This window comes from Adiantum capillus-veneris, chromosome 1 (assembly GCF_014529385.1).
Source record: "Adiantum capillus-veneris isolate H3 chromosome 1, ASM1452938v2, whole genome shotgun sequence".
NCBI lineage: Eukaryota > Viridiplantae > Streptophyta > Polypodiopsida > Polypodiales > Pteridaceae > Adiantum > Adiantum capillus-veneris.
The window spans coordinates 188510886-188537146 of record NC_140931.1 but is presented as its reverse complement, the minus strand read 5'-3'; the positions used below and the strand labels follow the sequence as shown (position 1 = coordinate 188537146).

The 26261-nt window shown below is 42.6% G+C and overlaps 1 protein-coding gene across 2 annotated transcripts in view; it reads left to right on the top strand.

Annotated features, from left to right (window-relative positions):
* Window positions 1-13330, top strand: part of LOC147466192 (ubiquitin carboxyl-terminal hydrolase 7-like) — a 57808-nt gene extending 44478 nt beyond the window's left edge. The window contains exons 9-19 of one of the 2 annotated variants that reach the window (XM_086524575.1): window positions 10454-10504; window positions 10733-10841; window positions 10937-11025; window positions 11708-11777; window positions 11854-11934; window positions 12019-12066; window positions 12172-12223; window positions 12337-12459; window positions 12559-12633; window positions 12716-12750; window positions 12882-13330. In XM_086524575.1, the coding sequence (XP_086380701.1) occupies window positions 10454-10504; window positions 10733-10841; window positions 10937-11025; window positions 11708-11777; window positions 11854-11934; window positions 12019-12066; window positions 12172-12223; window positions 12337-12459; window positions 12559-12633; window positions 12716-12750; window positions 12882-12944 (796 nt within the window). In that variant the 3' untranslated portion in view covers window positions 12945-13330. Of the gene's footprint in view, window positions 1-10453; window positions 10505-10732; window positions 10842-10936; window positions 11026-11707; window positions 11778-11853; window positions 11935-12018; window positions 12067-12171; window positions 12224-12316; window positions 12460-12558; window positions 12634-12715; window positions 12751-12881 lie in introns of those variants that run through there. The other variant, XR_015189755.1, reaches the window with a different exon arrangement.
* The last annotated feature ends 12931 nt before the right edge of the window (window positions 13331-26261 follow it).

The window sequence follows — 26261 nt, the reverse complement described above, 5'->3', positions numbered from 1 at the left end:
GGCAACTGCTAACCTTAGTTGTTTGTTTCTTTCCAATGATTTTTGTTTAATTTTCGAGACTCTCTTTTTGAAGTTGCAAATGGTCGGACATTGTATGGCCAATGTGAACGGTAGTTTCACCCGCAGACGGAAAGTTGGTCGGCATTGGAACTCGTAAAGTAAAAGATGTCTAGGCTCAGTTCAAGATCATGTAGGTATCCCCATTGCACTTAGCAAGTTGGTGGATACTAGGAAGTGAACTCAATAAAGGCATAAAGTCAAGGTGGGATCACCAACAGAAAGTATCCAACAGTTGGGCCACATTGCACTTTTGGATGCGGTCCCAATGAGGATAGATGGTCAGAAGACTAGTGAGAGCCCAACGGAATCATTTCCTAAAAATTAGGGAATTGCTATTTTGGGCCGTGAAATGTGTTCGCGTCATTACCTTCGGTATGACCAAGGGAACATTTTCTTACTCTGCTGCAAAGTCAACTGATGGACGAGTTAAGAGATTTTTAAGCAAGAAGCCCAATGCGAGGAAATTGCTTGTATGAGTGCCACGTGGCACTTTTTGGTCAATTTACCAAGTCTGGGAGAACAGAACTCGGAAATGACTTTTAGGAGCAGTTTTGGAGGTTGATAACTCTGATTTTCAATCATTTCTCTCCATTTTTGAGCTTCCAATGACTTTACCTTGGACCAAGAAGCTAATTTTCAGCATTGGAAGGCATCAAATGCGTGCTTACAGGGCTATTTTGCTGCGTTTTTAGCGATACGTAGGTTTTGGCAACCATGGAAATCTTTCCCTTTTTACATCTATTTGTTCACAGATGCATTCCAGGTGAAGGGCAGCAGAGGGGGTGCTCGATTTATGCGGGGGGGATGCTTCATTGAGAGCCTGAGGTTAAGAGCTATGGAGTGCTTTCTTTCCCTCCCATGTACTGTGTGGTGCTAGGAGTGATGCCGTGCACGCTACACACTGCTCTCTCTCTCTCTCTCCCCACAAGAGGGCTCTTTAGTTGACTGATGTATAGTTGTGTAGGTTCATGCTTTTGTGATGACGCAAGAGCCTCCTTGAGCAGAAACAGGGGTAGCTAGCTACTACTCCAAAGCAGGCACCAATGAGGGTCATAACGTCACCGTACAGGTGCAAATTCAGCGCTGTGTATGTGTAGAAAATTGACTGTTTTTCAGCCATACGGACGAGAACGTTTGGAATCGTGCCTCATTGGCAGAGAAGAGTTCGGGGACTGTTTAGCTGAAAACAGGGCAAAAACCAGTAAATACAGCGAGCCGAATTTATTGTTTTTGGGCTGGAATCAAAGGGTATACACCAGTGGAAGTGAGTTTTAGCAGGGGAATTGATTTCGTGCAAGTTTTGGGGCTGTTATGCTACCGAAATTTGGCCAAATCAGGTAGTATTTAGTGTGATACAGGTAAAGGATTCCCACGACCTTACTTTGTAATTTACCCTCTCAAAAAAGAAAGAAATATCGAGAGGGGTACCAATTGTGGGACCTATAGGTTGTCGGTGTCTACTCGGGGCATTCTAGCTTCCGAGCCGTGTGTGTATTGAAGTGTTAATCCCCGTTGCAGGTTACCTTTGCAAAGTGCTGTGTGTGTGTGTCTAAAGTAAAGAATTTCGGGTGAAAGCCAACGCCTACCGCCCCCACGAGCCAGTTTCAAGGTTCCATTGCCGGAATATATCAATCACTTTTTTCTCAAAGAGTGAGCCTCCGTTGTTTTGGGTAAAGACACAGAGTACAAGAACGCGGGATTATACTATGGCCGACAAAGGGAAGGATATTATGGAAGAGGGTTCCTCTTCACAGGACACGCAAGAAATTTTGCATATTTGCCCTGCCAAAAAGTGATCAAATTAGGGCTGATTTTCTGTTGCGTTTTTAGGGTTTGTCGGCGTCTGCTCGGGGCATTCTAGCTTCCGAGCCGTGTGTGTATTCAAGTGTTAATCCCCGTTGCAGTTTACCTTTGCAAAGTGCTTTGTGTGTGTGTCTAAAGTAAAGAATTTCGGGTGAAAGCCAACGCCTAGCGCCCCACGAGCTGGTTTCAAGGTTCCATTGCCGGGATATATCAATCACTTTTTCCTCAAAGAGTGAGCCTCCGTTGTTTTGGGTAAAGACACAAAGTACAAGAACGCGGGATTATACTATGGCCGACAAAGGGAAGGATATTATGGAAGAGGGTTCCTGTTCACAGGACAGGCAGGAAATTCCGCATATTTGCCCTGCCAAAAAGTGATCAAATTAGGGCTGATTTTCTGCTGCGTTTTTAGGGTTTGCAAGTATGAACCAAGATGAGATAGGGAGAGGTCTCACGGTGGTAGATTGGCCACTTGATCTTCTGCGGGAGTGATGTGGGTCTGCCAGGTGACACGCTGCTTGTCGATTTTCTGAGGCGATTGCTTGGATTCTTTGATGCATCGGTAATCATCTTGAAATTTGAGGTTACTTGGTCGTGGGTGGTACGTCACAGTATTGTGGAATTATGCTGGTTTGCAGAGGCAAGAGCCTTTTGCACATGTAAAAGTTAAGGGACAGGTTGCAAGATGCTATGTGGTGAAGTTCAAGAACTATCCACCTATGGATGCAAAGTGGATGGAAGAGCATGAACTGTCAGAGTCACCAAATGTATTGCAGCTTCACCTTGAGGCCTTTGGGTTACAGCCTACGTATGCCCCAACCCAATGTCTGCAAAGGAGGGGTAATGATAGAGCTAGCACATCAAATGTACTCATAGATTCAGTGCAATAGCAGTGTACAGTTTGAGAAAAGTATGAAGGTCTCATTAAGTCATTTGTACACATGTTTTGACAGTCTTTCTTGCGGATACATGCGATGATAAAGGAGTGCTAACAACACAAGATCATCAGTGGCATGTATTTATGGTATGCAATCGAGGACGTTTGCGATTTCACGAGGGGGGTATGTCACGAGGACGTGGCAACTGCTAACCTTAGTTGTTTGTTTCTTTCCAATGATTTTTGTTTAATTTTTGAGACTCTCTTTTTGAAGTTGCAAATGGTCGGACATTGTATGGCCAATGTGAACGGTAGTTTCACCCGCAGACGGAAAGTTGGTCGGCATTGGAACTCGTAAAGTAAAAGATGTCTAGGCTCAGTTCAAGATCATGTAGGTATCCCCATTGCATTTAGCAAGTTGGTGGATACTAGGAAGTGAACTCAATAAAGGCATAAAGTCAAGGTGGGATCACCAACAGAAAGTATCCAACAGTTGGGCCACATTGCACTTTTGGATGCGGTCCCAATGAGGATAGATGGTCAGAAGACTAGTGAGAGCCCAACGGAATCATTTCCTAAAAATTAGGGAACTGCTATTTTGGGCCGTGAAATGTGTTCGCGTCATTACCTTCGGTATGACCAAGGGAACATTTTCTTACTCTGCTGCAAAGTCAACTGATGGACGAGTTAAGAGATTTTTAAGCAAGAAGCCCAATGCGAGGAAATTGCTTGTATGAGTGCCACGTGGCACTTTTTGGTCAATTTACCAAGTCTGGGAGAACAGAACTCGGAAATGACTTTTAGGAGCAGTTTTGGAGGTTGATAACTCTGATTTTCAATCATTTCTCTCCATTTTTGAGCTTCCAATGACTTTACCTTGGACCAAGAAGCTAATTTTCAGCATTGGAAGGCATCAAATGCGTGCTTACAGGGCTATTTTGCTGCGTTTTTAGCGATACGTAGGTTTTGGCAGCCATGGAAATCTTTCCCTTTTTACATCTATTTGTTCACAGATGCATTATAGGTGAAGGGCAGCAGAGGGGGTGCTCGATTTATGCGGGGGGGATGCTTCATTGAGAGCCTGAGGTTAAGAGCTATGGAGTGCTTTCTTTCCCTCCCATGTACTGTGTGGTGCTAGGAGTGATGCCGTGCACGCTACACACTGCTCTCTCTCTCTCTCTCCCCACAAGAGGGCTCTTTAGTTGACTGATGTATAGTTGTGTAGGTTCATGCTTTTGTGATGACGCAAGAGCCTCCTTGAGCAGAAACAGGGGTAGCTAGCTACTACTCCAAAGCAGGCACCAATGAGGGTCATAACGTCACCGTACAGGTGCAAATTCAGCGCTGTGTATGTGTAGAAAATTGACTGTTTTTCAGCCATACGGACGAGAACCTTTGGGAATCGTGCCTCATTGGCAGAGAAGAGTTCGGGGACTGTTTAGCTGAAAACAGGGCAAAAACCAGTAAATACAGCGAGCCGAATTTATTGTTTTTGGGCTGGAATCAAAGGGTATACACCAGTGGAAGTGAGTTTTAGCAGGGGAATTGATTTCGTGCAAGTTTTGGGGCTGTTATGCTACCGAAATTTGGCCAAATCAGGTAGTATTTAGTGTGATACAGGTAAAGGATTCCCACGACCTTACTTTGTAATTTACCCTCTCAAAAAAGAAAGAAATATCGAGAGGGGTACCAATTGTGGGACCTATAGGTTGTCGGTGTCTACTCGGGGCATTCTAGCTTCCGAGCCGTGTGTGTATTGAAGTGTTAATCCCCGTTGCAGGTTACCTTTGCAAAGTGCTGTGTGTGTGTGTCTAAAGTAAAGAATTTCGGGTGAAAGCCAACGCCTACCGCCCCCACGAGCCAGTTTCAAGGTTCCATTGCCGGAATATATCAATCACTTTTTCCTCAAAGAGTGAGCCTCCGTTGTTTTGGGTAAAGACACAGAGTACAAGAACGCGGGATTATACTATGGCCGACAAAGGGAAGGATATTATGGAAGAGGGTTCCTCTTCACAGGACACGCAAGAAATTTTGCATATTTGCCCTGCCAAAAAGTGATCAAATTAGGGCTGATTTTCTGTTGCGTTTTTAGGGTTTGTCGGCGTCTGCTCGGGGCATTCTAGCTTCCGAGCCGTGTGTGTATTCAAGTGTTAATTCCCGTTGCAGTTTACCTTTGCAAAGTGCTTTGTGTGTGTGTCTAAAGTAAAGAATTTCGGGTGAAAGCCAACGCCTAGCGCCCCACGAGCTGGTTTCAAGGTTCCATTGTCGGGATATATCAATCACTTTTTCCTCAAAGAGTGAGCCTCCGTTGTTTTGGGTAAAGACACAAAGTACAAGAACGCGGGATTATACTATGGCCGACAAAGGGAAGGATATTATGGAAGAGGGTTCCTGTTCACAGGACAGGCAGGAAATTCCGCATATTTGCCCTGCCAAAAAGTGATCAAATTAGGGCTGATTTTCTGCTGCGTTTTTAGGGTTTGCAAGTATGAACCAAGATGAGATAGGGAGAGGTCTCACGGTGGTAGATTGGCCACTTGATCTTCTGCGGGAGTGATGTGGGTCTGCCAGGTGACACGCTGCTTGTCGATTTTCTGAGGCGATTGCTTGGATTCTTTGATGCATCGGTAATCATCTTGAAATTTGAGGTTACTTGGTCGTGGGTGGTACGTCACAGTATTGTGGAATTATGCTGGTTTGCAGAGGCAAGAGCCTTTTGCACATGTAAAAGTTAAGGGACAGGTTGCAAGATGCTATGTGGTGAAGTTCAAGAACTATCCACCTATGGATGCAAAGTGGATGGAAGAGCATGAACTGTCAGAGTCACCAAATGTATTGCAGCTTCACCTTGAGGCCTTTGGGTTACAGCCTACGTATGCCCCAACCCAATGTCTGCAAAGGAGGGGTAATGATAGAGCTAGCACATCAAATGTACTCATAGATTCAGTGCAATAGCAGTGTACAGTTTGAGAAAAGTATGAAGGTCTCATTAAGTCATTTGTACACATGTTTTGACAGTCTTTCTTGCGGATACATGCGATGATAAAGGAGTGCTAACAACACAAGATCATCAGTGGCATGTATTTATGGTATGCAATCGAGGACGTTTGCGATTTCACGAGGGGGGTATGTCACGAGGACGTGGCAACTGCTAACCTTAGTTGTTTGTTTCTTTCCAATGATTTTTGTTTAATTTTTGAGACTCTCTTTTTGAAGTTGCAAATGGTCGGACATTGTATGGCCAATGTGAACGGTAGTTTCACCCGCAGACGGAAAGTTGGTCGGCATTGGAACTCGTAAAGTAAAAGATGTCTAGGCTCAGTTCAAGATCATGTAGGTATCCCCATTGCACTTAGCAAGTTGGTGGATACTAGGAAGTGAACTCAATAAAGGCATAAAGTCAAGGTGGGATCACCAACAGAAAGTATCCAACAGTTGGGCCACATTGCACTTTTGGATGCGGTCCCAATGAGGATAGATGGTCAGAACACTAGTGAGAGCCCAACGGAATCATTTCCTAAAAATTAGGGAACTGCTATTTTGGGCCGTGAAATGTGTTCGCGTCATTACCTTCGGTATGACCAAGGGAACATTTTATTACTCTGTTGCAAAGTCAACCGATGCACCAGTTAAGAGATTTTTAAGCAAGAAGCCCAATGTGAGGAAATTGCATGTATGAGTGCCAAGTGGCACTTTTTGGTCAATTTACCAAGTATGGGAGAACAGAACTCGTAACTAACTTTTTGGAGCAGTTTTGGAGGTTGATATCTCTGATTTTCAGTCATTTCTATCCATTTTTGAGCTTCCCATGACTTTACCTTGGACGAAGAAGCTCATTTTCAACATTGGAAGGCATCAGATGCGTGTTTACAGGGCTGTTTTGCTGCGTTTTCAGCGATACACAGGTTTTGGCAGCCATGGAAATCTTCCCCTTTTTGCATCTTTTTGTTCACAGATGCATTACAGGTCAAGGGCAATAGAGGGGGCGCTCGATTTATGCTGGGGGGATACTTCATTGAGAGCTTGTCACAGGTTAAGAGCTATGGAGTGTTTTCTTTCCCTCCCATGTACAGTGTGGTGCTAGGAGTGATGCCCTGCACGCTACACACTGCTCTCTCTCCCCTACGTGCAGTTATGTGATGCCCCACAAGAGGGCTCTTCATTTGACTGATGTATAGCTGTGTGGGTTCATGCTGTTGTGCCGAGGCAAGAGCCTCCTTGAGCAGAAACAGGGGTAGCTAGCTGCTAATCCAAAGCAGGCATCGGTGAGGGTCACAACCTCACCGTACACGTGCAAATTCAGCGCTGTGTATGCGCAGAAAATTGATTGTTTTCCAGCCATACGGACGCCAGAACCTTTGGGAATCGTGCCCCACTGGCAGAGAACAGTTTGGGGACTGTTTAGGGCTGAAAATATGGCAAAAACCTGTAAATACAGCTATCTGAATTTACTGTTTTTGGGCTAGAATCAGAGGATATATGCCAGTGGAAGTGAGTTTTAGCAAGGGAATTGCTTTCGCGCAAGTTTTGGGGCTGTTATGCTACCGAAATTTGGCCAAATGAGGTAGTATCTAGTGTGATACAGTTAAAGGACTCCCATGACCTTACTTTGTAATTTACCCTCTCAAAAAATAAAGAAATACCGAAAGGGGCGCCAATTTTGGGACCTATAGGTTGTTGGCGTCTGTTCGGGGCATTCTAGCTATTGAGCTGTGTGTGTTTTCAAGTGTTAATTGTAACAAACTGTTGACGTGTCGACCTACTGAAGAACGGAGCTACCGGCCGAGGGGTTTAAAACCTAAGAAGAGCAAGTAACAGAAGAAGTGTCACAAAGTGATGGCGTGGTTACCCGAGAGCAGAAACGTTAACCCTAATTTTTGCCAAAAACCCTAACTGCTGAAACCCTAATTCTGGCAACCCTAACCCCAAAACTTGCAAACCCTAATTTTTGCCCGAAACCCTAACCCTAACCCTGATTTGCTCACGTGGCGGACTGACACGTGGCCTACTGTATGGACACCAGTGCGAGTTACAAAAAGCTGGTAGCTTTTGGACCAGAAGCTTTTGAGTTTTAAAAGCTTTTTACTGTAACTGTTGTTTATCCCAAGGGCCTTTATATATGAGGTTAGGGCTCATTCTCTGGCATGCTTCCTCGAGAAGGTGCAGAGTAAGGAGTACCGGCTTGTACTTTGATGATGCAATATAAAGAAATACCGAAAGGGGCGCCAAGGTTTGGGGCCAATACTCTCTGGGGTGGAATATCGCCGCTCTGTGTCGCGTGTTGTCTCTCTTTTAGTTCAGTTGTTATTGAAGTGCTAAAAGTCTGTTCAGTCTGCTCTTTTCTATTGGCACGTGGTGCCCGCCTTGTGACATTAATCCCCGTTGCAAGTTACCTTTGCAAAGTGCTTTGTGTGTGTGTCTAAAGTAAAGAATTTCAGGTGAAAGCCAACGCCTACCGCCCCACGGGCTGGTTTCACGGTTTGTGGCTTCTATCTGTTTTGCAGGTGTAATTGAGGGCGATTACAATGTTTTCAAGAGGAGGGTATGTCACAAAGTGATGACGTGTCTGTCCGAGAGGATGCGAGAAATCCTAGCCCTGATTGGTGTTGAAAACCCTAATTCTGCAAACCCCAACCCTAAAACCTGCATACCCTAAAATCTGCCTAAAACTTGTCCTAAACCCTAACCCTAACCCTGACCCTAAAAGCAGCATATGATTTCTAGATAATGTGCTGGCATGCTGACGTGGCACCGTACGTAAAAAAGCGGAATTTTAGGCTGAAATTGCGGCAGCTTTTTGTGAAGCTTTTGGTAGCAGTTTTGCTTTATTTTAGCTACGCAAATGAGCATGAGAGATATAGAGAATTGGATTGCTTTATTCAAGAGAGAGCTTGTGTGAGATAGAGAAAGAAGACTTTGCTTTTGATTTGGAAGCTTTTGGGGTCTGCTTTTGGCATCCCTTTGTAAACTTTAAATAAGCGGAGAGGGTTCTCACTTTGTAGAGCATCTGGACGCAGAGTTTGAGAGTGAAACCCTAACCGCTCTCTTATACTTTGACATTGATTAATACATAAAGAAATACCGAAAGGGGCGCCAATCTTTGGGGCCAATATCTCTAGGCACGGAACTCCACCGGGCCAGTGCAAATCTATTGTGATTTGTGAATTGTTTTGAAGTGGTTATTTGGTGCTATCGTGATTGATTCTTGACTTGGAGTGTCCAAGTCTGTTACATCTCACTCTAGGTACTGTATCAAAAGCTTGGGATAATGCACAAAGCAGCAATAAATACGACCTCCTAAATGATAGCTCGAAGCTCGAAGTGTATATATATGATCAAGCGCAGGGAATCATTTCTTGAATACAGCCAGTCCCCATGCTTGGACTCACCCTCTCTCTGCCCAACAAACGGTAAAAGGTAACCCCTAAAAATGGCCATTCCCTGCGACTATGGGTAGAAGGCGTGAAGTTGGCAATGTATAGAGGAGGACAGTCCTCGGTCTGAAGTGTGATCCACAAATAGTGGGCATGCTCATGCCTCTGTACTACCTGTATAATAGGATATAGAACAATCTTTCGTCCTTCAAAAGTCTCCTTAAAAAATACCTACGTCTAATCAAAGTGGTCCGTTACTATTCCATATTGCAAGCCTTAGCTTGTTCCTAGAGGTTGGGCACCGCCATGCACTCTGTTTCTCCATGAGGATCTGAGCATGAGGGACATCTTCTTCCAAAAATACTTGCCCTTCTATGCACATTTATACGGGATGGAATTTTTCTTCTTCTCCAAGTCAGAAAACCTCATTACAAGTGGTCTTGCCTTTGAGGCGTCCTTCCCTTCTCTCCATGCATCTATGGGCAAGTTTTCTCTTTTGTCCCCCATTTCTATGCATAAAGCCAATGCATCCTCTTTGGACTCTTGTCCTCTTTCCATCCCACAACTTGTACATTTAAAGCTCGCATTTTCCTAATCTTCTCTTCCTCCAATTTATCATTTATGATATTGGGAGAAGAAGGTGAGGTGCAAGTTTTTGGCTTTTTAGCCTGATGTACCTCTCGCACGGTAAGAAGAATCATATATGCGAGGATATTTATTATACCACTTTGAAATTCTTCTCAAAAGGCTTCAAAACCAACAATTATGCACATGAATAAGTTCAATGAGTATGATGAATGTGACCACACTTTCAACGTTCATAACACCGACATATTGATAGACCAGGCCATTGCCTACATAAACCTCCATATAGAAGTAAGAGTCGGATCCACCGAACTCTCATCCAATGAGCCATCAAATGCTCGACGCAAAGACAATGCATAGCTATAGTATATATGCCAAATGCACATGGAGTTTGTTGCAATAGGATCGTACAAACCTCTAGTGAATGATTTTCGATGTTTAAAACAAATGTTAATTTCACAAACTTTTGGTAAGCATGATAAGAAATGGGTTTCATACAGCTCCCAATAGAAGTACAAGCCTTAGTTAAACTCCCCCACTTGCCTTATATGTAAAGAGTGGGTGTTGGGCTCAATGATGCCATTACTTCCTCACTTTGTTCTTTCAACAGTGAATGACATTCAATAATGTATTTACTATCCATTACATGTATCTTTTCTACAAATGTTACTTGAATTCATGTCATTATCAACATTTAGACTTTCTTTGCTGCTTATTTATGATTTAGATTTCATGAGTGTAAAATGTAATGCAGGACATCTGCTCCAACTCTGAAGGAGTTATTCAGCCTGGAGTTGGCAAGCAGGTATAAAATAATGGACCCTGTATTTGTTTTGTGGTTTAGATCTAGTTATGTCTTTCGAACAGAAGCAAAGATTCAAAGTTCAGTTTGAAATATTGGGTTTCTGTTCCATCTTTATTCTGATTCTTGTTACCTCAAAATATTGTTACTTAAAACGTTCATGCTGAAAGTAAATCAATAGAATTTGCCAAGTTGAAATCCTTATGTAGGGGTCAAATGATGGTGTTTCAGGATTTCATGTTCTGAAAGTGGAGAAGAGGCAACAGAGAAAGAGCGAGTATATTCTCTCAAATGTCACATCTCACATGATGTCAATCATTTGCTTGATGGATTGAAGCTGGTAAGATTAATTTCAGTGGCAGTATTACATCACGAACGAAAACATCAGGAAATGGTGCGCTCGACTAATATCTATCATATTGTTGCACATCACAGGCAATGAAATCCGAACTTGAAAAAGTATCTCCTGCACTTCAAAGGAGTTGTGTTTACATAAAGCAGACACAGATTAGTGATCTACCATTGTGAGCCATTTTATCTCATCTGGTTGTTTGTGGATGTCTGAAACTAGATTGATGACGGCTGTGTGATAAGGCATTGATAATTCTGTGCTATACCAAGGTAAAGTCACATGGTTGTTTCTTTTGACTATGATTACTATCCATTTCATAAGTAATAATCTAAGAGTCTGCCTTCTCGCATATCGTTGGGACTAGAAGTGCCTGAAAACCAGGGTCACACGTAATTCAATGTCTTTGTTTGACATAGACTTGCTGATTTCTGACAATGAGTAGATTGTTGGGATGGCTCCTTCTTAACTGTCTTAATGGAGATCTTGGGGGTGGGGGGGAGATTGCCTGCTGGATGTAAGTATGAGCTTCTTTGGCTAGTGTTTCTACTTCTCTTCTTTGGCTACAGAAAGGTTTGGTTGAAGAAAATGGCCCTTGGCTTTGGCATCAATGTCGCTTTAAGACCTATCTTTACACTTTAGCGTCCAGTATTTTTCCAAGTCATGAAGCACGTGCTTGACAGTTTGTTTGAGTGGCAAGGTTATTACAACTTAGTTTGCCGAACCGTGTAATAAATTCGACAAATGAATAGGTGCCTTTGAGCTTTGAATTTGATAAGGAGAGCTGGCCGTGTCAAAAGCTATGTTATGTAGAATAGATTATTTGGTTCTATGGAGTCCTAACAGGTCTCATGCAGGTATATGACAGTTCAGTTTGTGAGGTTTTTTTGGAAAAGGGAGTCTAATCAAAAAGCAAAGATTCTGAGGGTAATGCTGATCGTGGTTTGCAACTGGGTTCAGTCAGCTGCTTCGTGAGCTAAATAAGGAAATAATTGCTATACAGAAAGTAGAATATCCGTTGCTGTTGGATGTTTTTGATTTGTGCACCGAGGAATTGAAGGAAACGCTTAAAGTGCCACGACAGGTAAAGTTCCTTGGTTTTGGATGTTTTGAAACATATCTTACAACTGCTTCATATGATTTTGGTGAATCGAAACCTGCATCTCAGATTCTAAGAGCAGAGGATGATGCAAAAGCTTGCCTTCGTAAATCGAAGGTAAAATGGGCCACACATATTTGTGGCTGTTATGAGAAATTTAGTGATTTTCGGCTTTTCTGACTGTAGATCTATGACTGTCAATTTTCATAATGCATTTGTCAGGAAATGGACGTTGATGGGCCAGGAGCCTCTTCTGCTGCAGGAGACTCTACAGGTGCAACACCTCTTTATTGTCTTCACCTTTTTATTGTCTGCATCCTAATTTCTTTCAGATTGGAGTGTTAAAAATGGAGTTTGGACATTGGAGATGATTGGTTTGGCATTCAGGAAGCGGTCAGACCCCTGCTCATCAGAAGGTCACAGGATATTACGACCTAGTTGCCGTGCTGACTCACAAAGGCCGAAGTGCAGACTCTGGGCATTATGTTGCGTGGGTGAAACAAGAGAGTGGTATGATTTATTGTTAAGGTTACTTTGTTGTCTATCTGTAGCTACCATTTGCTGTAAAGGTACGGCCTGCCTTTAAGCTGCATGAAACGTGTCTAGCAGGTAAATGGATTCAATTTGATGACCATCAGCCTATTCCACAGAAAGAAGAGGACATTACCAGACTTTCTGGTGGAGGCAAGTTTTGCATATTCTCCTGCTTCCTATAGGCTACTCCTGCCTGAGCTCAGAGTTGTGTGTGTTTGCTTGAACCTTGCAGGTGATTGGCATATGGCATACATATTGCTATACAAGGCAAGAGTCGTATCATGCTAATATAATTTATCTCTAAGAAGCAATTCTGAATGCAACGGACCTAGAAATATGAGAAGTTTGTGTCATTGTAACGGCTCTCGATCTTCCCTATTCTCAAGTGTAATTTTCAGGATTATATATTTGAACTGCAGCAAACTGGATCATTGATCTGGATCAGCTGCGGTAATCGATAAGGCAGATTGTGAACGGTCTTTTATTCAAAACGTTTGGATAAATTTCATTGCTGTTAGGAGCCAATTACTTTCCAAAGGTCTGAGTTCATAAACAGATGAGCTGGAGAACCGATGGTATAGTTGTAGTTAGGGTTTACATGGCTCTATTAGAGCTTCCCCAATGTTGTTTTCTATGTTGATGATATGACTCTGATACTGGACAGCTATTCCTCTTGCAACTTGGCAACCAGGTGCTTGGATATGAAGAAATTTAGGTACTAGAGAGATTAAGGACAAGTAAGTATTTATCAGCAAAATGTGGTTCTCATGCTTCATACTGCCGATCCCGGTTCATGTCCTGTCCGTGACATTCAACAATCATGAATAAAATGCAAGGTTATAATGGAGCGATGTGAATGCAGTGATGGAAGGCCATTGGAATATGATTAATGCTGAGGCTTTTATACGTTCGTAGTGTAAACATGAAATGGCTCCACAATTTCACCTTCCATATCCGTCAACGTGCCTAGTGCCCATTCGAATTTGACTATACTTCCAGCCTTTTCAGGCTTATGAAATATAGGTCCAAGCTCTGAGCCTTTTACAGTTTTCCATCATGCTGAATGCCCCATCTAAAAATTATTTTCATTAACAACTTTACTGCATATGGTGAACCATGTAATTTTTCTTTTTGATTCAAGTCTTGCTAAAGTATTGCGTGCCAGGCAAAAGGGGGGAGAAATGGCTAAAGTAGGTTTTTTGAAGCTGTCAAAACTCCAAAACCAAGCTGCCACACCAATAGGTTCGGGTCCAGTTGTGAGGTCCTGAATGCTAGAGATAAAGCTTGGTTGTGCCATGACATAATCCATTGTGTTGGCTCCATAACTGTGTGGAAAGCATGTAAAACCTCTCGCAACGAGAAATCTTTGTAGGCCATTCAAAGTGGCCAATCCATGTGCAGTCCCCGTGTTTATCAAGTGCCATCCATACTCACTATGCTCCACATCTTGTGATAATCTAGGTAGCGAAGGATCAATGCTCTCTCCTCCCCATTTCCTTCTCTCTTCTTCTCCACTCTCCATGCCTTTTTGTGAGTGGCCTCACTACCCATCATAAGTAGAAGTTCTTTGACTTCCCCCTCCACATGATCAAGGTCTTTAAGACTGGTCACTCTTACATGTAAAGCTCTAGCCTTCCCTCTTTGCTCTTCCTCTAAGGTCATGTTGATGATTGTGGGAATGGTGATGGTCGTTGGTTCTTTCCCTTTCCCTTTCTAGGCGACTTCTATCCATTTCTCGGCCTCATCTACCTTCTTTTGTGTTTACCCATGAGGATGTCTTCTCCTCGTGTTGCTTCTCTTATTCTTTGATCTTCCGTACTTGTTCTTTGATGACTTTGAGTTCCTCTATCATTGAGGGCTGAATTTCTCTTTCTTCAAGTCCACTCCCTACTCTAGTTCTTCATGTAGGAAATGTTTCTTCCACTTGGATCCACCTATGACACCAACCATTGCCTCGCTTCATTTAAATTAAATATAACATAATTTGGGCTCCGGCTCTAAAAGGTTTTTATACTCTTTGAGATGTGTAGGCCTTCTTCAGCCAACCACCTTCGTTGGAATCTAACCATCATATAGAACCCTCAACCATGAAACACTTCCTGACCCCCAAACACACTCTCGATCTTGAAGAAAGCCAAGTTCACCAAGAATGCAAGCATCTCCGTCGCAACCTTTGCCACCCCCAAGGATGTCACTACTCTAGACCTATTCGGGATTAGGGCTATTTCACCCCTACACTTGAATACATAACCTTCTCACAAAGGCCCCCTTTCTCCCTAATCGTTGGAAAACCACCTCCTCATAGATACTTATCACCTCTTCTCTTTGCTTTTGAAGAAATCTCTTCCTTGTGCTGGCTTGACCCTCACTTCCCTTCACATGAATACAAACTTTATGGTTTTGGTAAGCAACTAGCCCTCTGCTCTGACAATAAAGTTTCAAAACTCTTTAATTTAGAACCTTTAAACCTTTCATCTTGACGCCTCTCCTCCCTTGAATGGAAATGCCTAAGGCCCGGCCTTTGTTCCCTTGCCTGACAACCCCTCCCCCTCTAGAATATTTAAAGCACATGCTAAGCTAGCTAGAGATCTTCATATTAAAGTCTTCTTCAAGGATGATAGCCCTCTCATGCCCTTTATGGATACCACTTGTCCCAAACTTCCCACACACTGTACACTATACATTTCTTTTGGTTCCAGAGGTCATATTTAACGTTTGAGGATGATAATGAACTCTCTCTCTCTCTCTCTCTCTCTCTCTCTCTCTCTCTCTCTCTCTCATAATGGTTCCCTTACACTTGATACAAGCCCCCCCCCCCCCCCCCCCCCCCCCCCTCTTCCCTCTTTTAACTCCATTGTAACCATTTTTCTTGAGGCCTATTTTATACACCTTTAAATCCTATTTTACCTCATGAAAATGTGTTCTTTGCTTAACCTTCACGTCACATATAAATAGGACCCTTTAATCTCATTTTGGAACACTTACACATCTTATGACACTTGGTCTCTTAGACTCTTAGTTTGAGCATTACACACTTAGGAGCTCTTAAGAGAGACTCTTGTCATCCAATTGTATCATTGTATTGCCTAATCCAAGTCGGCATGTCGAAGTCTTATAGCAATGTATCATTGAATCTAAATGTGAATCATTCATATCCAGCTATAGTCTGAACCACATTTTGAGTTGTTTATTGTTGATGTGGCTTCTGGGTCAAATGGTCCCCTTAGGGTTGGACGTTACTCACAAGCAAAGGTTCCAGTGGGTCCTTGAGAAGATTTAGGGAAAAATGAGAAGGTGGGAGTATGTGTTGCTTCCCTTCCAAAGTCTGGTCGGAGTGATAAATTCATTTATGCTTCCTTATATTGCCTTCACTAGACCGCTCCTCAAAATAGCCAAATGTAATTGGAAGGGAGTTTTTGAAACCAATTAAAAGATTCTTATGGAGGAACAAAACTAAAGCCTTGGCACCATGGCAATGGGATAAGTGGGAAGGTATTGCTTGACCGTTTGTCCAAGGTGGTCTTGGAATCCTCAACCTTGTTGTTCATGTTGAGGTCATGTGTGCCAAGTTTGTGGTCTCAATCGAAAATCAAGAACATTCTTAGGCTATCATGACCAGGGTATGATTGACAAGGAAAAACTTTGCTCTAAAGGTGGTCAGTGGAAAGGGATCGAGGTGCACGACAAACTTTTAGCCCCGCGGTGAGCTAGCTTAAGACTGAGTGGCAACATAGGAGAGCTGGTGCGAAAGTGCAATAGAGCAACAGGGGCATTGGAATGGGGTGAATCAACCAGATACTTCCAGAACTCCATATCGCACTGGTCCCCCTGATTGTCTAAAGCTGATGGGGTTATCTTGAACCTTTATTGGAGAGAAATTGCAGGAAGGATGAACAATAAAGGACTTCAACGGCTGTGCCACTTCTGGGATAGAAATAGCAAGTGCTAGAAATCCTCTGACCAGGTGGTTTCCCAGTTTCAACTCAATGGCAATGAGAAGCTACTTGTCAATAGGGTTTTAGAAGGCCTGGATTGTGTTCTGATGCTGATCTGTGAATCTATTTTTGAGTGGAAAGCTTGGAAATGGCCCATGAGTAGCTGATTCTCTAAACCCCATACCAAGGGCATCTACCAAGTGTTAATTCATGAAGCTAATTTGTTTTCCCCTTTAAACAAGCGATGGAAGAAGCAATGTCGGAGGCTTGATGGATAGAGGTCACGAAGAACATCCGGAATCCACAGTGGCCTCAGTTTATGAAGATATTTCTATGGAAGGGACTGTGGGGGACCTTGTCAACAGGTGCCAAGATTCAAGCATGTGGTATTAGACTCGATAGATGTTCATGATGTAGATTGGCTAGCGAAGACCTCCGCCACCTTTTCTTGGAATGCTCAACTATTAGAGGCCTTGTAGGAAAGATGTGTAAATGGATACAAAGGACATGGACGATAGGGTTTTTCAAGAGGGATTTGTGCCTTGGTGGCAAACAATTTCAAAGTTCTACACTTAATTTGCACTCAAATTGTTAGATATTGTTTCTTTAGTAATATCTGGAAGGCCAAGAAGTCTCGTGTCTTTAAGAGCGACCTCTCTTTGGCTATCTTCTCAGAGATTGTACAAGAAAGCAAGGAGTTCATATTCGTGGTAAGTAAAAGGTATAGCCCGGATGATTGGTTTAGGGCAACCCTCGCCATCCGATTGAGCCTTGTTTCATAAAGGATTGGGTTGTTTGCAATACTAAGCTACTAGGTACTTGTTGTAACTAAGCTCGGATATAACCCTCTGTTCCTCAAGGCTCGACCTGAGCTTGAGACCGATTCATATATCTATTGGTGAGTTTACAATACAGTCACTCACACTTGTGAGTTTTGTTACCATATACATGTGGTAGTGATGTGTGTGAACACACTAGGACCGCCGGGGCATTTTTTCTCCCTTTAGGAGGGTCTTCCCCCCTGTGCATTGTATATACGCCCATCACTCTAGGGCTATCTATGTTTCCATTGCACACTAAGTAACACACTCTCTATTCTGTGCCTTGAGATTCCTTCGTCTTCTACAAGATGTGTGCCTTTCTCTGCAACCCTAATTCCAACAATTGGTATGAGAGCAGGTTACGTCCCCCGGGGCTTAGTCGCCAGCTGCTCTAGCACACGCCTGCTCACTTTCTCCGATTTCAGTGAGCTTTTTGGCAAGCGTTCACAGGTTGATAATTTTTTTGGGAGAGCTCGTAGAGTTAAGTCTGCTCAGATTTTTGATTTGGGCTCATTTTGGCCTCTGTTTCCACTACATGCATGTCTGCACATGCAATTTCGTCATTTTGTGGAGAATTTTTGTCAGTGCCGTTTTTTGTATAACAGATGCCTTATAGTCTTCTACGGTTTGTGCTATATAGCACGTGTTGTTCCCACTCTGTTTCTCCTATTTTTGGGTAGTTTTCACATCAGGTGCAACATTTACCATGGCTGACAACAACACAGATGTCTTCAAGATGTTTGCTGCTGAGGATAGGTTGGATGGAAACAATTACCCTATGTGGGCTTATATGATGCAACACGTTCTTGTGTCAAAGAGCGTCTGGAATATTGTGCAGGGCATTGATGTACGTCCTGGTTCTGAGGATGTAGGCGATGTTGAGGATGTTGCAGGTCTTGCTGCAAGGATTGCTGCTATAAGAGTTGTTTGCTTACCGCAGAACAAGCTCATTGGGATGTAAAGAATGCGTAGGCTCATGCATTGATTGCGTTGTCTGTGAAGCGCACCATTGTTCCTCACATCCGTTCAGCAAAATCTGCAAAACAGGCTTGGGATATTCTAGCAGGTCTTTATGCAAGCCGCAATGAGGCTAAAATTGCTTTGCTGCGTAAAGAGCTGGAGTCGAAGATTATGCATGAGGAATATGATATGGACACTTTCCTTGCTAGTGTCAAGGATATCAATGAGCAACTTACTTCTGCAGGTGAAGTCATTTCCGACAAAACCCTTGTGCAGACCGTTCTTGATGCCTTACCAGATTCTTACCAAACTTTTACTAGTACTTGGAGACCTATGACCCAAGAAAATCCAGAAGTTGTCAAGTTTGATACATTATGCACATTGCTGTTGCAAGAGTCACTTTCCAGAAAAAACAGGACTAGACAGCGTGCAATTGAACAGGCTTTTATTGCTTCTCAAAGAAAGGGTGGTAACAACAATGCAGCCACTTCTTATGGTTCTGCTGCGAGTGGCAAAACTTCTTTTCCTAATGCTTTTGCTGGCATCAATTCGTCTGGAAATTCTGGTGATAAGGGCAAAAAGAAGATGCGTTGCCATTATTGTAAATCTAATGATCACTTGATCAAGCAGTGTCCTAAGTTGAAGGCCAAAGAGGCTAAGAAGAAAGAGGGTGGTTCCACTGCAAATGCTGGTTCCACTACAAATGCAGCCATTGTTGAATCTTTTGTGAAAGGAGACTGTGTTGCTAATGTTGATGCAAAATGAGCTTTTAGTGCAGCGTGCACGTACAATCCTGCTGTCCATGATGCATGCATGTCAGTTGCTGCAGATTCACATGTGTGGTATTTAAACAATGGTACAAAGCACATTACCTCACATCGTGAATTGTTCACCTCTCTCGAATCTGTCCCTCATGGGAATTTAGTCACTTGTACCAACAATGCCTCTTACCCGGTTCAGGGAGTTAGAAAGATTCTGGTTACTGCTGCAAATGGCAGTTCCTTCACACTTGTTGATGCACTTTATGTACCTGGGATCAAGAAGAATCTCTTGTCTGTATCCGCACTTGCTAGACTTGGACTTGTAGTCAAATTTGTGGATGACAGATGTACAGTTCATGATCTCAGTTTTGGTGATGAATTGTTGCATCTGGCCTTTTGTGCCATGGATGTATAAGCTCACTTTGCATGTCAAGCCTAGACAAAATTCTGCAAATGCTGTTGCAGATTCAAGGGCTATTTCAGATGCAACACTTTGGCATGCACGTTTTGGTCATCTGAATTTTGCCAGTTTGCTCTGTTTGCAGAAATCTAATATGGTTGCTTATTTGCTGCCTCTTGAAGCACCTGTCAAACATGTTTGTGAAGGTTGTACTTTGGGTAAGATGCAGCGTTCTAAGTTTCCAAAGGATGGTTCAGTTCGGGCCACATGCAGGTTGCAGCTTGTGCATAGTGATGTTTGTGGGCCCATGCAAACTCCTTCCTTGGGCAATTACCTTTACTTCATGACTTTCATTGATGATTACTCCAGGCATGCATGGGTATTTCCGCTTAAAGAGAAGTCTGAAGTTTTTATGTGCTTCAAACAAATTTCTAGCTATGGCTGAAAATGTATCGAAATGTACTATGGGCACCCTCTGTTCCGATCGAGGAGGGGGGGGTATATGTCTCATGAATTTAATGCATTTCTGGCTAGTCGTGGGATAAAACACCATTGCACAGTGCCTTATACACCTCAGCAAAATGGTGTAGCTGAGAGGAAAAATAGGTCACTTACGAAAATGGCACGATGTATGGTCAAAAGTCAACCTTTGCTGCATTCTTTTTGGCTTCAGGCCATCATGTGTGCCACTTATGTACTAAACAGGTGTCCTACAAAAGCTTTGCAATCTATTACTCCATATGAAGCATGACATGCTAGAAAGCCTTCTATTGAGCACATGCGTGTTTTTGCCAGTTTGGCATATGCTTTGGTGCCACAAACATAGCGCAGAAAATTGGATGATAAGGCTGACAAATGTATTTTTGTTGGTTATAGTGTTGAAAGCAAAGGTTACAGGTTGTATCATCCGAAACAAAATGTATTTTGGTTTCACGGGATGTAGTGTTTGTGGAAGACTCTGTTCAGTCCTTGCTGTCATGTACTAGAGACAGTAATGTAAGCTCACAGGACATTTATGACACTTTGTTGCCTCTTTTTAATGGTGGAAATATGGATGTAAGTTCCAATGAGGCAAATGTACAGCCTATGGGGTTTTATGAAAATATTACAGATCAGCCTATTACTGATGCAGATGTACATGATGTACTTGATGAGGAAAGGGCTGAAAATGAGCAGGCTAGAGGTATGCCAAAATGGCTGGTGCACACTTTGCGTGACAGTAAATTGGATGCACCTTTGTCTAGTGGTACTCGTTCAGGCTCTCGCCATGCATCTTATGCATCAGATTGTTATGCTTTGGCTTTGTCTAGCTTACATGATGTTGAGGAGCCTCTGTCTTTTGATGAAGCACATAATTCAGAAAATTGTATGTTTGCCATGCAATCAAAATATGATGCACTTATAGAAATGACACATGGACTTTATGTGATTTGGCTCCTCGCAAAAAGGCCATTGGTACGAAGTGGGTTTACAAGTTGAAACGCAAGCTGGACGAAGATCGATCGCCATAAGGCTCGACTTGTTGCAAAGGGTTATGCACATAAAAAAGGCATAGATTATGAAGAGACTTTTGCTCCCACTTGTCGTATGACTACTGTGCGTTTTCTATGTGTATTGGCAGCTCATTTTGGTTCGGATGTACATCAATCAGACATTGTTACTGCTTTCTTGAATGGTGAAATATTTGAGGAAGTTTATGTAACGCAGCCTCGCGGTTTTGTCAAGAAAGGACAAGAGGACAAAGTGTGCAAATGTAACAAGGCTTTGTATGGGTTGAAGCAATATCCTCGTGCTTGGTATGAGAAAGTTGACACTCCTTTGGTCAACCAGGATTTCTTAACAGTCCAACAGAAAGCACATTGTATGTAAAGCATGAGGGTGATGTACTTCTCATTGTGGTTCTTTATGTCGATGATTTGCTAATCACTGGACCAAATGAGAGACATATTGCTGAATTTAAGGCTGATTTGAATGCTACTTTCAAGATGAAAGATTTGGGGCTGTTGCATCATTATTTGGGTATACAGTTTAAGCAGTGTGATGGTGGTATTGCCTTGTGTTAGAAAAGTTACATAGAGACATTGCTATGTAAGTTTGGACTTGAGGATTGCAAACCTATTGCCACTCCCATGGAAACAGGTTTGAAGTTGAGTCTACATGATGCTGGTGATCCTGATGATGTCACTCTTTACCAAACTGCTGTTGGCTGCCTCATTTATGTATGCAACACGAGGCCTGATATGTAGTTTGTAGTCTCACAGGTCAGCAGATTTATGCATAGCCCAGGGTCTAAGCATTGGTAGGCTGTCAAGAGGATTTTCCACTACCTTAGTGGCACTTTACATCTTGGCTTGTTTTATCCCAAGGGGGGATCATTGCCGCCAGACTTACATGCTTTTTCAGACTCAGATTGGGCTAGTTGTTTTGACACGCGAGTGTCCACAAGTGGTTTTTGTTTCATGCTTGGCAGTTCATGTATATCATGGTTGAGCAAGAAGCAACCTACTGTGGCCACTTCAAGTTCTGAGGGTGGGTACAGGGTAGTCTTCACAGCTATGATTGAGTGTGTATGGCTCAGATGCCTTATGGATGATTTGGGTGTTGGATAGGACACTCCCAACACTATCTACACTGACGGTCAGAGCGCATTGGCAGTTGCCAGGAACCCAGTTTTTCATGCTCGCACAAAGCACATTGAGGTGCATTACCACAATGTCAGGAAGAGGCTCTCAGCAGGAGAGATCAGCTTGGCTTATGTGCTAACACAGGACAACCTTGCATATCTTTTTACAAAGGCATTGTCTCGTAAGAAGCTCGAAGCCTTCCGCAAAGCTTTGGGCTTACTCCCCCTTGTGGACTGATCATGTCCTCAGGGCATGGCACTTCCCTTTACTCATGTGCCAGCTCTTGTTCACTCACCAGATCATTCCAGGGGGGATTTGTTACCATATACATGTGGTAGTGATGTGTGTGAACACACTAGGGCCGTTGGGGCATTTTTTCCCTCTTTAGGAGGTTTTTTCCCCTGTACATTGTATATACGCCCATCACTCTAGGGCTATCTATCTTTCCATTGCACACTAAGTAACACAGTCTCTATTGTGTGCCTTGAGCTTCCTTCGTCTTCTCCAAGCTTTGTGCGTTTCTCTGCAACCCTAATTCCAACAAGTTTTGTAAAAAAATAAAATAAAAAAACAAAGCGTTTATCTGGTCCTTTCATGGCTTCCTTATGGACATTCACTTATTCAAAGGAGCATTTTTTGACCACTTTGGTGCTTCAAAATTCCTTGCCAAAAAAGCCCCTCAACTCCTTTATTTCAATTCTTTGTTGCAATCATGGCACCCTACTTATTTAACAATTGCCTTCATCATTTCTCAACTCAAAATGTATAGAGTGAGAGTGGTTCTATAAAAAATATTTTTTTCGCGCTTGAACTTCGTATATGATGTCTCAAGCATACCTCATACAACTAAAGATCCTCCTTTTTTTCAAACACAAAGTTCAACTATGGGCTTTGGTATGGCAAGGCTTTAAAAGGCGGGATGTAATTAACAAATGAAGTCATCCTAAATTCACCAGTGGCATGTATGAATTTTGAAACAGTCTTTTGTCCAATGATTATTGCACCCAAAAATGGCACAAGCTTTGATACCAGTGTTGAGAGCCGGTTATGGTGGGTGATGGCGTGGGCAGGCCATGGCGAGCTGCAGGTGCAAAAATGAGAATAATACCTAATGCTTGCTCATCCTTGCGTTGTTGCTCGGTAGATAACGCTTTGGTAATTGCAGCGGATGTGCCTGCTTCGTCGGCTGATAGCGGCTTGATGACGCTCTACAAATTCTTGCGCATTAGATATCCCTTCACTTTGATTTGCCAGGTGTGGAAGGCAGATCCGTTGAATTTATCCACCTTTGATGCCATGTTGGATATGCCAATGATAGCTTCGTCCTATTTGCTATGCTTGTGAAGGTAAGTAATGACCGTCGACCTTGGTATATACCTCGAGTTTTTGGTATACTCGACAACCGTGAGTTTTAGGTTCTCTCACAACCAAGGATTTCTGGTGTATCCATAACCTGATGCTATGATAGTAAAACCCCCTTGAACAGACAAGGTGTAGGTCAAAACATTAGCTACCAATAAATGGGGTTTGTGGTTCACTTCCAAACCTTGGGTTTCAGGTGTACCCAGTAACCTCACGAGAAGTAGAACAAAATAGGACTTGAACAAAAAAGTGATAATTTGGGAGGTCTTCCCACTCATGTGTGGCAGTGTCTATAGCCCGTACAATTTATTTTGACTAAAAAACATGAAAAGAGTTGAACTAAAGAGCTTCATTGTCAACACAATATATTGGAGATTCGGTGTCTCCCTCAATCATGTGAATTTGATTTTTACCCTTTTGAAAGCATCTATTTGAAGGATGATTTGTTTTACCACAGTGAATACAAGGATTCTTCTTGAAATAGTCTTTTGTCTGATGATTATTGTGCCCACAAATGACACAATATCTGGTACCAATGGATGGTCGAGATGAAGTTGAGGTAGAAGCACAATTAGTGACTGCATATTCTCTGGAAGTATTAGAAGATCTGATGGGGGAGACTGCATTGGAGACCGTATATGCACTAGGAATAATAGGAGAATTGGGACGGGGTACCTTTCGTTCTTCTTCCTGTGATGAATTCATAATACCATCCAAGGAGCGCAACGGATTTTTCTCCTTTAAAACAATAAATATTTGATGGAATTTATCATGCAACCTTTTTAACAAAACGGCTATGAGATCTTCTTCTAGTACTAGGGCTTCGAAATAAACAAGTTGAGTTTTAATACATTTCAACCGGTTAACTAAAGATGTCATATTTTCAGCAGCATGCATAGCAAGAGAGTACAACTCCATCTTTAGACTCATCATTGAATACTTAGCTTTAGCACCAAAACCCTTCTCTAGCTGTATCCAGGCAGCGTTGACAGATTGCATGACATCCATATAATGAATAAAATCATCTTCGAGAGATGTCAGAATAATACCTAATGCTTGCTCGTCCTTGTGTTGTTGCTCGGCAGATAACACTCTGGTAACTGCAGCGGATGTGCCTACTTCGTTGGCTGATAGCGGCTTGATGACGCTCTAAAAATTCTTGCGCATCAGATATCCCTTCACTTTGATTTTCCAGGTGTGGAATTCAGATCCGTTGTCTCCACCTTTGATGCCATATTTGATATGCCAATGATAGCTTGCTCCTATTTGCTATGCTTGCAAAGGAAAGTAATGATAGTCGACCTTGGTTGATAGAATTTTGAATTGCTTTTTAGCACATCAGTGGATCTGTAGCATAAAATAACCAAACCTTCAACACCACTTTGAAGAGTGGCAGCAACTAAATTTCATTCATTAGCCCATTTGCAGCAGCTTAAGCTTGAAAATAAGCCTCAAAAATCACTTGCTAATCTACTATGAGCACCGAGCATCGAGTGAGAGAGTGTGAATAGGCACCTGATTAAAGCCAAAAGGGGTGGACACTTGAAAATAAGTGTGAAACTAACCAAAAAGATGGTGAGTTCTGTAGCAGAGCATTGTCGATAGCGAGATTTGCTTGCAATGGGTTGTAGAGGCCGATATGGCAAGGCTTGCAGGGTCGAGATGTTTCCATGATGCCAGGGCGACCACTTTGAGGCATGTTTTGCTCGTTTTGATGCAGGTCGATAGTCGGCTCCTCTACTATGCAAGGGGCTGCTCTCGCGGTGCTTATAGAGTACAAGCCTCGAGGCTCTGATACCAGTGTTGAGAGACGGTTGTGGTGGGTGATGGCGTAGGCAGGCCATGGCGAGTTGCAGGTGCAGAAATGAGAATAATACCTAATGCTTGCTTGTCCTTGCGTTGTTGCTCGGTAGATAATGCTTTGGTAACTGCAATGGATGTGCTTGTGCGGCTGTTAGCGCCTTGACGACGCTCCACAAATTCTTACACATTAGATATCCCTTCACTTTGATTTGCCAGGTGTGGAAGCCGGATCCGTTGAATTTATCCACATTTGATGCCATGTTGGATATGCCAATGATAGCTTGGTCCTATTCGCTGTGCTTGTGAAGGCAAGTAATGACCGTCGACCTTGGTATATACCTCGAGTTTTTGGTATACTCAATAATCGTGAGTTTTAGGTTCTCTCACAACCAAGGATTTCTGGTGTATCCATACCTGGTGCTATGATAGTAAAACCCCCCTTGAACAGATAGGGTGTAGGTCAAAAAATTAGCTACCAATAAATGGAGTTTTTGGTTCACTTCCAAACCTTGGGTTTAAGGTGTACCCAGTAACCTCATGAGAAGTAGAACAAAATAGGACTTGAACAAAAAATTAATAATTTGGGAGGTCTTCCCACTCATGTGTGGCAGTGTCTATAGCCCGTACAATTTATTTTGACTAAAAAACATGAAAAGAGTTGAACTAAAAAGCTTCATTGTCAACACAATATATTGGAGATTCGGTGTCTCCCTCAATCATGTGAATTTGATTTTTACCCTTTTGACAACATCTATTTGAAGGATGATTTGTTTTATCACAGTGAATACAAGGATTCTTCTTGAAATAGTCTTTTGTCTGATGATTATTGTGCCCACAAATGACACAAGATCTGGTACCAATGGATGGTCGAGATGAAGTTGAGGTAGAAGCACAATTAGTGACTGCATATTCTCTGGAAGTATTAGAAGATCTGATGGGGGAGACTGCTATGGAGACCGTATATGCACTAGGAATAATAGGAGAATTGGGACGGGGTACCTTTCTTTCTTCTTCCTGCGATGAATTGATAATACCACCCAAGGAGAACAACGGATCTGTCTCCTTTAAAACAATTACTATCTGATGGAATTTATGAGGCAAACTTTTTAACA